At 35.2% G+C, this 15,650-nt stretch overlaps 1 protein-coding gene across 1 annotated transcript in view; it reads right to left on the bottom strand.

Annotated features, from left to right (window-relative positions):
* Nucleotides 1-15,650, bottom strand: part of LOC137022919 (voltage-dependent calcium channel subunit alpha-2/delta-1) — a 152,009-nt gene that overhangs the window by 79,187 nt on the left and 57,172 nt on the right. The window contains exons 6-9 of the mRNA XM_067389388.1: nucleotides 11,617-11,749; nucleotides 7,851-7,982; nucleotides 2,427-2,496; nucleotides 2,236-2,286 (exon numbers count right to left, since the gene is read on the bottom strand). Coding sequence (XP_067245489.1) covers nucleotides 2,236-2,286; nucleotides 2,427-2,496; nucleotides 7,851-7,982; nucleotides 11,617-11,749 — 386 coding nt within the window. The remainder of the gene's footprint in view (nucleotides 1-2,235; nucleotides 2,287-2,426; nucleotides 2,497-7,850; nucleotides 7,983-11,616; nucleotides 11,750-15,650) is intronic.

Raw genomic sequence — 15,650 nt, 5'->3', positions numbered from 1 at the left:
AGTTGGAGTTATGGACTTTGTGCTTTAAAATTTTGCAAACCTTTTTAATGCTCAAACAGCAACATTACAAATTAAAGAAAGTTAAAAATGTAAAAAAGCATAACAGGTCCTCTTTAATAACTGAAATATTTGGATATTTAACACTTAAGTAATTACATGATTGTTGTGAATACATGTAGGGTAAGTGCAAATGCATAGTGTATAAGCAAAGCAATCAGAGTAATCAGCTATCTGTATGCTAGTACATAAACTAACCAAAGCAGACATTAATAATCATTATAACGTAGTTTAAATGACATACAGTCAAAACAAAATTTATTCAGACACCTTGAACATTTCATTCATTAATACAGTTTATTCATTATAGTTTAAAAAAATGGTAATAAAATATGACAATATCTCAGAGTTAAACTGTGTCAGAAAAAATAATTAATGTCAGATAACACTTACGAAAAACATGGTCAGGTAAAAGTTTCTGAATAATTTTTGGTTCCAAATTTATTTAATCAGTTTTACTGGTAGTCCACTGTATGAAGTATTTTTATGTATAATATGTCGCAGTTTACTTTATTTTGCTATGAACTATAGTGTCCTGCACCCACTGATAAAAAAAAAAAAAAAAAAAAAAATAATATATATATATATATATATATATATATATATATATATATATATATATATATATATATATATATATATATAAAAATTTATATCTAGTGTCTGAATCATTTTTGGTTTGACTGTATACCATAACGTGATTTGTGGCACTAAAGAGAGTACCCATTAAAAGTTTTTTGAGCCAATGGGATCAATTGGGGTCCAAATGGAGACTCAATTTCAAAGGTCCAGATTTCTCACAACATGTCATGGCATCACTACATCTATGCCACAGCAAGACTAAATGCAATTAAAGGGGTGGTTCAATGTGATTTCACTTTTTTAACTTTAGTTAGTGTGTAATGTTGCTGCTTGAGCATAAACAGTATCTGCAAAGTTACAGCGCTGAAAGTTCAATGCAAAGGGAGATATTGTCTTTTAAAGTTATTGTAGTTTAATGACTACAAAAACGACCGGTTTGGACTACAACGAGCTTCTTCCCGGGTTGGTGACATCATAAACTCTGCAAAACACGCCCCCGGGAACACGCAACAAAGTGGGTGACGCCATGTCGCGCAGCATAATGGAAGCGGAAGAGTTGTGTACGCCGGACGCGAGCGGCGCGATGCGACGCGTCAAAAGAAAATAGAACCCATTATAATCTGTGATATTTTCTACACTGGATGCGGCGCAGAAGACAGCTTCCAGAATCTACATGAGTTTAATGCTGGATTTGCACAAAGGCTTTTACTGAAAGCAGCAGTTCCCACTTTAAAAGCAGAAGCTGCTGTTTATTGGCTTCAAACTGTAAGTACGTTTTATTGTTTGTACACGTCTTTTAAACGTATAGTTCTGTTGTTATTTTTGGTGGCATCAAGGACATATACAAGGAGCAACTCGTTTTTGCTTTGCTAGCCAGTTAGCTAAATTCTAGTGCATACTTCTCCAACAAACTATGTTCATAGGCAAACAGTTGTTCATGCTATAAATTAAACAATACCTTTACGAAAATGCTACTACTCAGTCATGTATTCGGCTACAGTAAAGCTTTAATCAGGATAAAACTGTATATTGAAAGCTAACAAACAGCAGTGACAGCATATCTAAACACTTTGACACAAATAAAAAAAAATATGAAATACCATTCAGAAACGTCCTTTAAAAGCCGTGATTGGGGAGGTTCTGCCTGACCCTCTTCATCTGGGTCTGATTCGGCTCAATTTGATACAGCAATATAGACGCCATTATTTACATTTCCACTGAAGCGGTAGTAATAGCGGATGGTAAGGGACGTGACGTTTCCGGACGATTCAGCGAATCCCGATACACTGGGCCAGCTACCAACCTGCTAACCAATCTGAGCACATTGCGTATTTCGGAGGGAGCGGCTTCATAGAACCAGGAAATCAAACGAGCCATTCATATGACAGTGGAAACAGAGGTGTAGAATAAAGGTAAAATATATGAAAAATACAGCTTTTTTCAAAAAAATGAAGCATTAAGACATGTTAAACTGCGCCCCAAAAACACAATCAAGCCTAGAAAAAAAAAACACTGAACCACGCCTTTAAAAAATAATGATTCAAGTGAATATTTATAATATTCATTATTTAAAAAGCACATTCACATAATACTCACGCATCAACAAGAATCAGCATGTCCTTGGGTGAAGCAGCACCTTGAACATACCTGAATACAAAGAAAGAAATATTCTGGATCTCTTTCAAGGAGAATTTTAAACTGAGAGAACAAAGAATAGAAGGTTCAAGAAAAAAAATGTGAATAAATGAAAAAGAATTCAAAGCACACACAGAAACGCATAATAGTACCAAGGTCGTCGGCGCACATCGTACAGGTCGATTTTGCTGGGTGTTTTCCTGGCATCCATCCAAGGGGAAGCTAAATGGACAGAGACAGGATATGGAAATATGAATGACCCCTGATCTCAAACTCCATTTGATTTGTCACATCTATGTCGTGAGCACATCAGCGAGCCTTTCTAGAAACCCGTTTCTGTGTCCGGTGGGGGGTGGTTTGTGGTCTATATTGACTGCAGTGAGCCGACATGTGGAAAAAAGGGCCTTGGTGGCCCCAGAAGAATTTCAGCTTCGATTTTTCTTTTTAACGGAGAAAATAACCTGGTGCAAATGAGGGTGCTCATCTGTGACTATCACAGCTGAACATCTAACAAGACGTGTTTCTTCATAAATGGCATCCCACGTTCTGACATTTAATGAGTGGATCACAGTTGTAAGTGCCAGCAGATAGTCTGAGACACTGTGATTTGGCCGTAACAAAGTAATCGACCAGTGTTCTGCCGGCTATAATGAATTGAGGTTTACAAGAACATCAATATTTTATAGGCGTGCATGTATCTATAAGGAGACAATCAATGGTTTGGAGCCCACGTTTTATTCTATTACAGTCTTAAAGGAATAGTTCACCCAAAAAATGAGAACTCACTTGTGTCATTCAAAACCTGCATGACTTTTTATGCTGTGGAATACAAAGTTTGAATTTCTGAAGACTATCCCAGCCTCTCCGCTCAATATAATAAAACTGAATGAGGACTAAGGCTGTTAAGACAAACAAAATAACAGTTATTTTCATTTTGGCTGTTTTGGAGCCAAATATAAATGCATCCATCCTTCATAAATATAATTCATATGGCTCCAGGGGGCTAATAAAGGCCTTCTGAAGCAAAGCGATGGGTTTTTGTAAGAAAAATATCCTTATTTAAAACTTTATCATCTAAAATAACTATCTTCCACAAGAAGACCGTACGCATACTGCTCAAGTTGACATGCGCCAAATGAGTAACCCTCATGTGATGTACAGTATGACGCAGGATGTAGGAGTAGTGTAAGGAGCTGTATAGATTATGTTTTATGATGGATGGATGCATTTATCTTGGGCTTCAAAACATGCCACCCATTCACTACCATTATAAAACTTTGGAGAGGATATTTTTAAATGTATCTCAGATTTTGTTCGCCTGAAAGAAGATAGTAATATACACCTAGGACAGCTTGAGGGTGAGTAAATCATGGGATAATTTTCATTTTTGGGTGAACTATCCCTTTAAAGGTACAATTTGTGATATTTTTTTCCGCTAGAGGTCGCTAGAAGCCTATTCAAAACAAAGGCGTAGTTTGATGATGCCAAGTTTTAGAGTGGAAACTTGGGACATGTGGTCTCCATCTCAACAGACGGTGCAAAAGAATAGGGATTGGAGTCTGGAAGAACTCATGTTCGACGATGCGATTAATAACGTTACTGTAGTATGAAGCAGAGCAGGACCGAGTGTTTCGGGAGCTGAACGAGGAGCTGGAGCGATTGATCAACACACGCCTCACGAGCAACGGGACTTTTATTATGACACAGTCGCCGGCGCCGCTTCCGCTTTTCCGGTCATGAGTTTACTGGAGCTGTCCATGTCGACAGAACCAGCGGCAGATGGTAAACAGTAATTATATTCCATAAATAAGTAACACAATCCACCATAAAACGTGCAAGAAGTAAATAAGGAACTGCTTGAAGCAAGCTAGTGGTTTGCTGGACGCTAGACACTACTTCCGCATTTGTCCACGGCACTGTTGTCATGTGGTTTCTACGTCAGTAAAGGCGGTAACAAAGGTAACTGACGTCATTGACGGGCGACTGCACTGCCCCGTGTCACTGTTTAGAATGGGAATTTTCTCATGATTTACAAGTAGTTGAAAACATTAGAGATATTGTTTGTAATCAGCTGGACAAAATATATAACACTAGCCTAGTGGTTTTTGGATATTTTACTGCAAAAATTTTACATATTGTACCTTTAATGTCAGAGATAGTGATGCCCTGCTTGTGAATCATTCTGAATCTGGTATTCAGTCAATGAATCTGGTTCACAAATTCAGTCTGAAAGACTCATTTAATGATCTGGTTTTCTCCAGTTCAATGATTCAACTGTTAACAGCCCAGTGGAGTAGAAAACTGTCAGTGAATCATTTTGATCCGTTCCAAAAGGTGTTTGTATGGCTTCAGAAGTAATTCGGAACTCTTTTATGCTTTTTGCATTCTTTTTGAAGATTGACAGCCCTCGCTTTTATAATATGAAAAAAACAGTGAGAAAATTCTTCCAAAATTAATCTTTTGTGTTCTACAAAAGAAATAAAAAGTCGTACAGATTTAGTAAAACATGAGGGTGACAGAATTTTGGTTGAATAACTCCTCTACACACAACCAGGGTTGTGGAGTAACGGAATACATGTAATGGCGTTACATAATCAGGATACAAAAAAACAGTAACTGTAATTCGTTACAGTTACTTGAAAAAACATAGTAATCAGATTACAGTTACATTTTGAAAAAAGGGGGAATACTATCAGGATTACAATGGTTTCATTTAAAATTAAATATATAGTTATTTTGCCATAATAACACCATATTAAGCGCTGCTTGATTATACAGTATTTCCTGGTTCTGGTTACCAGTGATGACTCATGTGAGCCACCCGCTGGTGCATGAGCAAATAACACCCGTCTACAATCCCCTCAGACACAGACTGAATCACTGCTGCTACTTGAAACAATGCTGCCCGTGGGGAAAACGCTTTCAATTCATGGAAATTTCGCTGCTATTTTGTTTTCAAAGAAGAAAATGCAAACAGCATGGTTGTACAGTGCAAACTCCACCTTCCAGCTACGAAACCACTTTCTTTATCAAAGGACTAAAAATAATCTGTAATAACATACCGTAGCCACTAGATGTCTGTATAGCCCTTTACACACACACACACACACACACACACACACACACACACACACACATGTTTGTTTTTGTGAATTGTGGGGACTTTCCATAGACTTCAATGCATTTTACACTGAACAAACTGTACATTCTATCCCCCTACCCTGCCCCTACCCCTAAACCTAACCCTCACAGGAAACTGTGCAAACTTTTACTTTTTCACAAAAACTCATTCTATATGATTTATAAACCCATTTACATTGTGGGGACCGCTGGCTGGTCCCCACGATGTAGGTGAACTCAGGTTTATATTACATCATGGGGACATTTGGTCCCCACAATGTAATATAAACAAAAGCACACACACACACACACACACACACACACACACACACACACACATACACATATACATGTTTTATATATATACAGTACAGTCCAAAAGTTTGGAACCACTAAGATTTTTAATGTTTTTAAAAGAAGTTTCGTCTGCTCATCAAGGCTACATTTATTTAATTAAAACTACAGTAAAAAACAGTAATATTGTGAAATATTATTACAATTTATAATAACTGTTTTCTATTTGAATATATTTCACAAAGTAATTTATTCCTGTGATGCCAAAGCTGAATTTTCAGCATCATTACTCCAGTCTTCAGTGTCACATGGTCCTTCAGAAATCATTCTAATATGCTGATCTGCTGCTCAAGAAACATTTAATGTGTACAATTGTACAAAATATTTGTGTACAATATTTTTTTTCAGGATTATTTGATGAATAGAAAGTTCAAAAGAACAGTGTTTATCTGAAATCTAATCTTTTGTAACATTATAAATGACTTTACTGCCACTTTTGATTGATTTAATGCATCCTTGCTGAATAAAAGTATTCATTTCTTTAATTTCTTTTTAAAAAAAAATAAAAATAAAAATAAAAATTCTTACTGACCCCAAACTTTTGAACGGTAGTGTATAATGCTACAGACACTTTATATTTCAGATAAATGCTGTTCTTTTGAACTTTCTATTCATCAAGGAATCCTGAAAAAAAAAAAGTACACAACTGTTTTCAACATTGAAAATAATCATAAATGTTTCTTGAGCAGCAAATCAGCATATTAGAATGATTTCTGAAGGATCATGTGACACCGAAGACTGGAGTAACGATGCTGAAAATTCAGCTCTGACATCACAGGAATAAATGACTTTGTCAAATATATTTAAATAGTACAAAGTTATTTTAAATTGTAATAATATTTCACAATATTACAGTTTTTTACTGTATTTTTAATTAAATAAATGTAGCCTTGGTGAGCAGACATACTTTTAAAAACATTAAAAATCTTAGTGGTTCCAAACTCTTGGACTGTACTGTATTAAAAAACATTGATTTCTGAACTTGGGGTGGACTCTTAATTTTTTCCATAGCTGTATATATATATATATATATATATATATATATATATATATATATATATATATATATATATATATATATATATATATATATATATATATATATATATATATATATATATATATATATATATATATATATATATATATATATATATATATATATATATATATATATATATATATATATATATATATATATACACACACATACATATATATACACACTCACAGGTATTCACAATTTGTGGAAATGAGACATGATTGCTTAGTTTTAATAGGTTTTAAAAGGTAACCAAAATGCTAAACATTAAAATTAAAGCAGAACAAACATGAACAGAAATGTTTGATCCGAGTTTGTTCAGTTTGGTTATGATCTGATGCCACTTTTATATTTTTAAGCTCTAAATAACAATGATAATAATATTGCAATAGATCATTTATCAGATTTTTTTTTAAATATTTCTATTGTTGAGACCCATTCAAAATATGCAACGTGTAACATTTAAAAACTTACAGAAATCAAGAAGAAATAATTAAAATTAAATTTAAAAATGCAATTTATTTACAGTACAGTTTACCCCTTTCTTTCTTTTTCTTTCTCTTTCTTTCTTTCTTTTTTTCTATATGTGACCTTGAAGTAATCCAAAAGTAATCATATTACATTACTTTCATATTGTGATACTTGGATTACTGAATACGTTTTTTATGAAGTGATTTGTAACTGTAACCGAATACATTTTTAAAGTAACCCTCCTAAGTCTGCACACAACACACTAATTTCAGAAACGCAAACCCGTTAAGGGACAGAGGTTCAACAGTGGCTAATATGCTGTTTATGCAATGCTTTTTTTATCTGAAAGTAATGAAAATGAATTGAGCACCTCATTACTTTTCTCCTCTGTCTTCATTAAATTTCAGAGCTGCTGAGATATTTGATATTATAATTTGTTATGAAAATTTAGGGTAATTTGAGCCAGGACTACATGCTATGTTTACCAATTAGAGACAGCAGAGTCTAGCAAAGTGAGGGAGGAGGCTGTGCGTGTGTGAGTTCTGATTGTAATATGCATGTGTGAATTGTTCAGAATTAAAGCACTTACCTGGGTAATAGCGAGCTAATCCAGTAGCGCTGCCAAACACTTGCCATAGTAGCGTTGGATCCTCTTCTCGGTTCTTCTTAAAGACGTCTTCTAATGCTTCAGTCCAATTCAGCTCATTTAACACAATAGTGGCTGGAATAAACACAATGTATATTTCACTGATTAATATTGTGTAGAGTCAGTTAAATTTTTTCATTATCTTTAACCAACAAATATTATCACAACACATGATTCACTGTCATCCTTTGAATATTTCAATCTATTTACAGAGGTCATGACGCTTATAGTGACTTGTACAGTCCAGAGAGAGTAGGAGGAGAGACACAAAGAGAGGTGTAATTTACCCTCATCTCAACCACTGTTAACAGAATAATTCTGCGCTACACACGGAGGGCTCTTCATCTCCTCAGCTGCAAACAAGCTGATTGACTTTATTACATCATGACTGAGGGAACCATGGAAACCTATAATCATCCTATCAAACATTTACTTCTGAAAAGGCTGCGTGCTGATAGGCAGTCAGAAGTGCTAGTAGAGATATGCTAATCAGGTGAGAAAACAGCCTGTGTGTCAACAATTATTGCAATGAAGCATGAAAAATTCAGTGTTATAACAACCATAACTTTTATTGGCTAACATGCAACAGAGGCGAGAGGGCAGGACTGAGAAAACAAAAGAGAGGAAGGAAATGAGGAAATGAAGCATGAGAGGCACATTTTCTTGAGCTTTTTTCTCCAAAAAAGACAAAGGTCTGATCAATGACTAGAGAGAAACTGCTGCACAATAAATCAGGTTATGTTCAAAATGGATTGCAAATATTACGTGCAAATACAGACATAATAAGATAGATAGATGTTAAAATCTTTAATGCCCCCAAAAATCCCATGGGTGTATGCCTACTTTGAAGTATTGATTATTTCCTCAACCTCCACTTATTACATCCATCGTTTTGGATGTGAAGGAGAGGAAATTTGCCAGCACCCACTATGAGTTGTCTCTCTTAATCATTGTTAAGTTTTTCTTGGTGTTGGCTGACTCTGGCAGAGGGGGGGTCACCCACCCTCCTCTAGCAACCCCTAAACGATGTACTACTTTATCCACGAAAATCCAATTTTCTCCCCGGCGGGAGTGGCTGATCCGTGTTATTTCTGTGTGTCTGTGTGTGTGCCGGTGGTTCCAGGCTATTTGTGGTCTTTGAGTGTTTGATAGAGGTTGATGTGTGCAAACTTTGCTTTTAGGGTCGCTAGAGAAAAGCTACTAGATTCTCACTACCTTACATAGAGTGAACAACCTTTGGAATTAATGGACATAAAGACATCCAACTCCAGTAATATTGAACATTACTCACACACAACTGTGTTTCAGTATGAGTATTAGAGGGTTTGGCCGCTAGCTCGATTCTACACACGTATTATGTTTCCTTCTGGCGCAAGATCAGGTCAGGTCAGACCCAAGACCACAGCAATTATAGCTCTACCCTTTTTGCCTTCCCTCTAAGTCTCTTTCTGTCACTTGGTTATTTTTCATCTCTCCCGCACTATTCAATATAAAAGTTTAAAGTTCACCCACAAATGAGAATTCTGCCATCATTTACTCAGTCTCATATTTATTAGAAGTTTTGAATTTTGAGAATTTTGCAGATTTTCCTGCCCATCTCATCCATACAATTAACATGAATGGCAAAAGGGCCTGGCAAGCTCCAAAAACCAGCAAAAATTACAATAAAAGTATCTATGTGACTTGCAAAAAGCATCTATGTGACTTCCAAACAACATGTGCAAAGCCGTACATTAGACCAGATCAAACTGAAGTTATTATTCTCTGAAAATCTTTCCTTCTGTTATACTGTAGCTCAAAATTTCATTCACATTTAAATATCCAAATATCCCTTAAGACTTCAATGAGAAAAACTTTTAATTATTAAAGGGTTAGTTCACCCAAAAATGAAAAGTCTTTAATTACTCACCCTCATGTTGTTCCACACACGTAAGACCTTCATTCATCTTCAGAACACAAATTATGATATTTTTGATTAAAAAATTTCGTGAGGCCTGCATTGAGAGCAAGTTAACTTAGACTTTCAAATGTACTAAAAACATATTTAAAACAGTTCATGTGACTACAATGGTTCAACCTTAATGTCACAAAGTGACGAGAATACTTTTTGTGCGCCAACCCCCCCCCCAAAATATCGACTTTATTCAACACTATCTAGTGAAGGGCGATTTCAAAACACTGCTCTGTGGTTCGGAGCATGTATCAAACTGCCAAAGTCATGTGAAATTTACGTAATGAAGCCTCGTTTACTGAAATCACGTGACTTTGGCAGTTTGAGATCGTTTGATAGACACTCCGAACCACTGATTCGAAACAAAACATTTCTAAAGCTTTGAAGCTTCATGAAGCAGTGTTTTGAAATCGCCCTTCAGTAGATATTGTATTTTATCAAAAATATCTTAAATTGTGTTCTGAAGATGAACGAAGGTCTTACGGGTGTGGAACGACATGAGGGTGAGTAAGTAACGACAGAATTTTCCATTTTTGGGTGAACTAACCCTTCAGTATATTTTTTTAATATATAGGTATGTGATCAGTTAATAATAATAATAATAATAATAATAATAATTCCGATTTTCCAACCATAAAAGTATGATTCACATAAATTGTGTGAATCTGAGAAAATGAAAATGCTGCATTTTATATATAGGCCCTACATTTATTTCTTGTATTTATTAAATGTATACAAAAGCGTTTTTTTTCCCCTCAGATTTACACATTTTATGGGGGTCATACTTTTTGGGTCTGAAAATATGGAAATTGATATCAACATAAGAATCACATGCCTGAATATAATAATATTAGTTACTGAGTATAGGTGGGGGGATCCCACTTAATCACAAAATTAACAGATAATTAATAACCAACAAGCTCACAACTGCAGATAACCTAATGACAACAAAAACAACCCTACCCAAAAAGCCCTTGTAAATGACTCACACATAAAATTAGCAATAGCAATATAGGATTAGGAAATGACTCACAGATAATTGCATAAAATGGTACACAATTACAAGACAAGTGACAAGGAAACTCCCTTCTTAAATTACAGGGGCATCCACCTCTGCCAGTGTGTGTTGGAAAGACTCTAACTCAGTGCTTAGAGACTGAAGCATCACTTGATCTGATTTGGTATTCTTTATTTAAAAAGCAAGCAAGTACATCCTCCATATAACATTATGCTCACCGCAGAGCACGTCTGACCTGATGTCATTTCAAAAAGCCTACCACTCTGTTTACCAAAGGGCACAATGGCCAAAGTAATTACCTGAATTTATTTGTCTTCCATTTGTGTGCAAGGGTGTGTGTATGACAAGGTCAATAGGGAAGGGTCGTCTAACACCAAAGAGCCAGACGCTATCCCAGCAGGCCAACTGAGACTCTATGACTTGGCCAGCCTTCTATCCGTGCTTAAAAACCATTGAGAAGTCACACATATAGTTTAAATAGGTGCACACGCATACCTTGGGCTTATCCAAACAAGTGCACCTGCACTTATTCTGCTAAAAGTTTCCCCTGGGAGTCTTTGCTGTCAAATAGATTCTATAATTCTCACAAAGACACACTTATATTCCGTTTTTTATAACTGACATCCAAAGCAATCAGCAGCTGAGCATCTCATCAGATTCCCAGCAGTAGATAATATGTTACGGCGGAGCAGGCAGAGCGCTATGGAAGCGTGTCTGTGGGGGGTGAGGGGGCTACTTACAACCGTCATATATGTCCGTTGGGATATGCACTGCCGTATGGTTGTAGGAGGTGAGGCGGTTTTTGAATGAAGGGTCTTCTTTAAATTCAGGTCTGATTCGGTTTTTCCTTCCTTCTGTTTCATTGGCATCAAGCTGGAAGAAAAACAACAACAGAAACAACTCTTATATTTAATGTAATTTATATATTTATATATATATATATATATATATATATATATATATATATATATATATATATATATATATATATATATATATATATATATATATATATATATATATATATATATATATATATATATATATATATATATATATATATAGTGCACTCCACGATTATTGGCACCCTTAGTAAATATGAGCAAAGGTGGCTGTGAAAATAAATCTGCATTGTTTATCCTTTTGATCTTTCATTCAAAAAAAATCACAAAATTCTAACCATTCATCGAAGTATGTTTTTCTCCAATACATGTTGGTCACAATTATTGGCACCCCTAGAAATTCTTATGAGTAAAATATTCCCATTCATATTTACATTTTTGGCACACCAGGGTGAATAGGAGCATGAAATTGTCCAGCCATGACTTCCTGTTCCACAGGAGTATAAAAACATAAGGAAACACAAAGGCCAGATTCCCTTAATCATTCATCACAATGAGTAAAACCAAAGAATATAGTTCTGATGTGCAGCAAAATATTGTTGAGCTTCACAAAATAGAAAGTGGCTGTAAGAAAAAAGCTAAAGCATTTTAAATCCCCATTTCCACTATCAGGGCAATAATTAAGAAGTTCCAATCAACTAAAGATGTTACAAATCTGCCTGGAAGAGGACGTGTGTCTAAATCGTCCTAATGTGCGGTGAGAAGGAAAGTTTGAGTGGCCAAAGACTCTCCAAGGATCACAGCTGGAGAATTACACAGATTATTTGAGTCTTGAGTCTCAGAAAGCCTAAACAAAATTATCAAACAGCACCTATCCCCACAAGATGTTCGAGGGTTTCAAGAAAAATCCTCTGCTCTCATACAGAATCAATCTCCAGCATATTCAGTTGTCAGACACGACTAGAACTTCAAATGGGACCAGCTTCTATGGTCAGATGAAGCTAAAAAGAGCTTTTTGGCAGCAAACCCACCAGATGGGTTTGGAGCACACATAAATAAAAAAGTACCCCATGCCCACGGTTAAATATACTGCTGGATCTTTAATGTTGTGGGTGTATTTTTCTGATGGAGGTCCTGGACATCTTGTTCAGATACAGATGGATTCTAGCAAATACCAACAGATAAAAAATCAAAACCTGACCGCTTCTGCTAGAAATCCAATAATAAGCTGTGGTTGGAGCTTCCATCAGGACAATGATCCAAAACAAACATCAAAACCAACACAAAAATGTGTCACTGAGCACAAAATGAAGCTTCTGCCATAGTCGTCCCAGTTCCCTGACCTGAACAAGAAAATGAGTGGAGTGAACTTAAGAGAAGAAGCACCAACATGGAGTTGGGAATCTGAAGGATCTGGAGAGATTCTGCATGAAGGAATGGTCTCTGATCTCTTGTCAGGTGTTCTCCAAACTCATCAGGCATTATAGAAGACAACTCAGAGCTGTTATCTTGGCAAAAGGACGTTGCAAAAAGTTTTGAATAAAAGGGTGCCAATAATTGTGGCCAACATGTTTTGGAGAAAAACATTTGTTTCATAATGTGATTTCCCCTTCACTTTCAATTCTTTTCCTTCAATGAAATGTTATAATTTTGTGAATTTTTTGAATGAAAGATCAAAAGGATAAACAATGCAGATTTATTTTCACAGCCGCCTTTGCCCATAATTACTAAGCGTGCCAATAATTGTGGAGGGATATAATCACATGTTATTTTTTATTTAGTACTGTCCTGAATAAACTCACATAACAGATGTTTACATATAGTCCAAAATAATATATAAAACTGAACCTGGGGTCCGTTCTTCGTACATCGCTAAATATATCTGAGATGATTTGACAGATGCTAGATCTTCTAATCGTGATAACTGATCTCTGGCTAATTTGGTTCTTCAAACGAATTTGTGGAATGGATTAAAATATCAGGATTAAGAGATTACTGCGTGTTCTCGTGTTCCTTGAAAAGATACTCGAAACCACGATCAGCAATGCAGCGATTGGCTGGCGGCATGACAGCAACGTAATGACATCATATAATCAGAAAAGACACCTGACGAAAAACTTAATGAATTTCTGAACCTTTATAATGAAACAGCCAAGTGAAAAAAATGACATTACAACATAAATGTTCTAATAGATAAATGAAATGTGCACTTTTTTTTTTTTTTTTTTTTTTACATGATTCCCAATTATTTAGATTCACAAGCATTTGTAGGCTACAGTCGTACATTTTTATTCCAATGTTGTAATTCACAATTCATTTAATTTTACCTTTGAAGCAGATTTGTTATGCGACAGCATTAATTAAAGTTTTAGTTAAAAATTAATTGAAGTCAAGACCAAGTTATCTGCATCTCCTGCGCTGCATCAAGCCACTCCCCTAATAGCTGTTACCGTTCAAAATGAATGCACGGCTCAGAATAATTGTACAAGCATGTGTTCAAGACTCATAATACAATTGTAAAGCAATTATTCCATCACAAATAAATCTTTCAATGAGTAAAACTGTCTGTGCCTAATATTATTTTCAAATTAAGGCGAGACACCCCAGGTGAATAGGGTAAAAAAAATTAACTAATAGATATCACCATACTTCCTCAGGTGATTGATTACATTAAAAATTGTCAAGTTTTCTAAAACGTAATGTTTAAATATGCAAATGAGGCATTATCTAATTAAATATGCACTAATTTGCATACATTTCTAAAAACAAAAATCTGACGTCAAGTTCACAGTTCTCGTTTAATTTTTTGGACATATTAAATTCAAAGGGTTTTACAGAGGGAATTTTGGATCTCTCTTTTTATCCCTCCATAAATCAGAAAATACTATCAACAGCCAGAAAAAAAAAAATATTTTCAACATTTTTTTAGGAATAAAATGTTGTATAAAATCAGGCAAATTATATATCAACAAATCCCTCTGTAAAAACCTTCAGAATATAGATAGGAATAAACCTGTAAAGTTTGGAGTATGCAAGTTCTGCTGAAGTGGAGATTTCTGACTCAGAGGAGAAAAAACTCATTTTGACAAAAACGGCCTTTAAAGATATTTACTGTAATTGAAATCTATACATGCAAATAGATAAAGTGCTATAAAATATACACTTTAAAGTGTATTTTGGATGTTTTCTTTCCACCAGTCTGAAAAAACACTTTATGAAAAGCCAAAAAGTGCAAAATCTCAAAATTGACAGGTGCCTGAAAAAACAGTGTCTTTGCCTGTAGTGTCTCCCCTTAATTTGTAAATTCTTATCATTTTAAATTATTGTCCCTAGATAAGTAGACTACTCTTAAAATAAATTAGCAGTGGCTGGGACAGATTTTAAGTATCAATTCCACTTAGAAAGATGCAATCTAATCCTGTTTACATGAAATAAGCCTGCTCACGAGCAGGTTTAAGCTGTTGCTATGGCAGCAAGTCCAGGATGAGCGTCGAAGAACCGAACAATACAAGATCATGCCAAATCGTCAATCAATCAAATCCAGCTAACCGAGTTAGTGACGTACAAAGAACGAGCCTCTGTTCAAAAGTTTAAACACCCTTGATTCTTAAAACTGTGTGTCGTTACCTGGATGATTTGTTTTTTGTTTTTTTGTTTTTTGCTTTGTGATAGTTGTTTATGAGTCTCTTGTTTGTCCTGAGAAAATCCTGGAGGGCAGTACTAAATGAATAAATATGATCAAAATATCACACACATCATAATTCTTTTCAAAAGTTTCCACCCCCGGCTCTTAATGCATTGTGTTGTCTTCTTAAGCATCAGTGAATGTTTGCAAATTCACAAATTGGAGTCACATTTTGTGTTCCACAGAAGTAAAAGTTGTATAATTTTGAGCGACATGTGGATGAGTAAATGATGACAATACCTGATAG

The sequence above is a fragment of the Chanodichthys erythropterus genome, chromosome 7 (genome assembly GCF_024489055.1).
Source record: "Chanodichthys erythropterus isolate Z2021 chromosome 7, ASM2448905v1, whole genome shotgun sequence".
Taxonomy (NCBI): domain Eukaryota; kingdom Metazoa; phylum Chordata; class Actinopteri; order Cypriniformes; family Xenocyprididae; genus Chanodichthys; species Chanodichthys erythropterus.
Note: the sequence above shows the minus strand (reverse complement) of the source record. Positions and strands in the feature narration are given on the sequence as shown.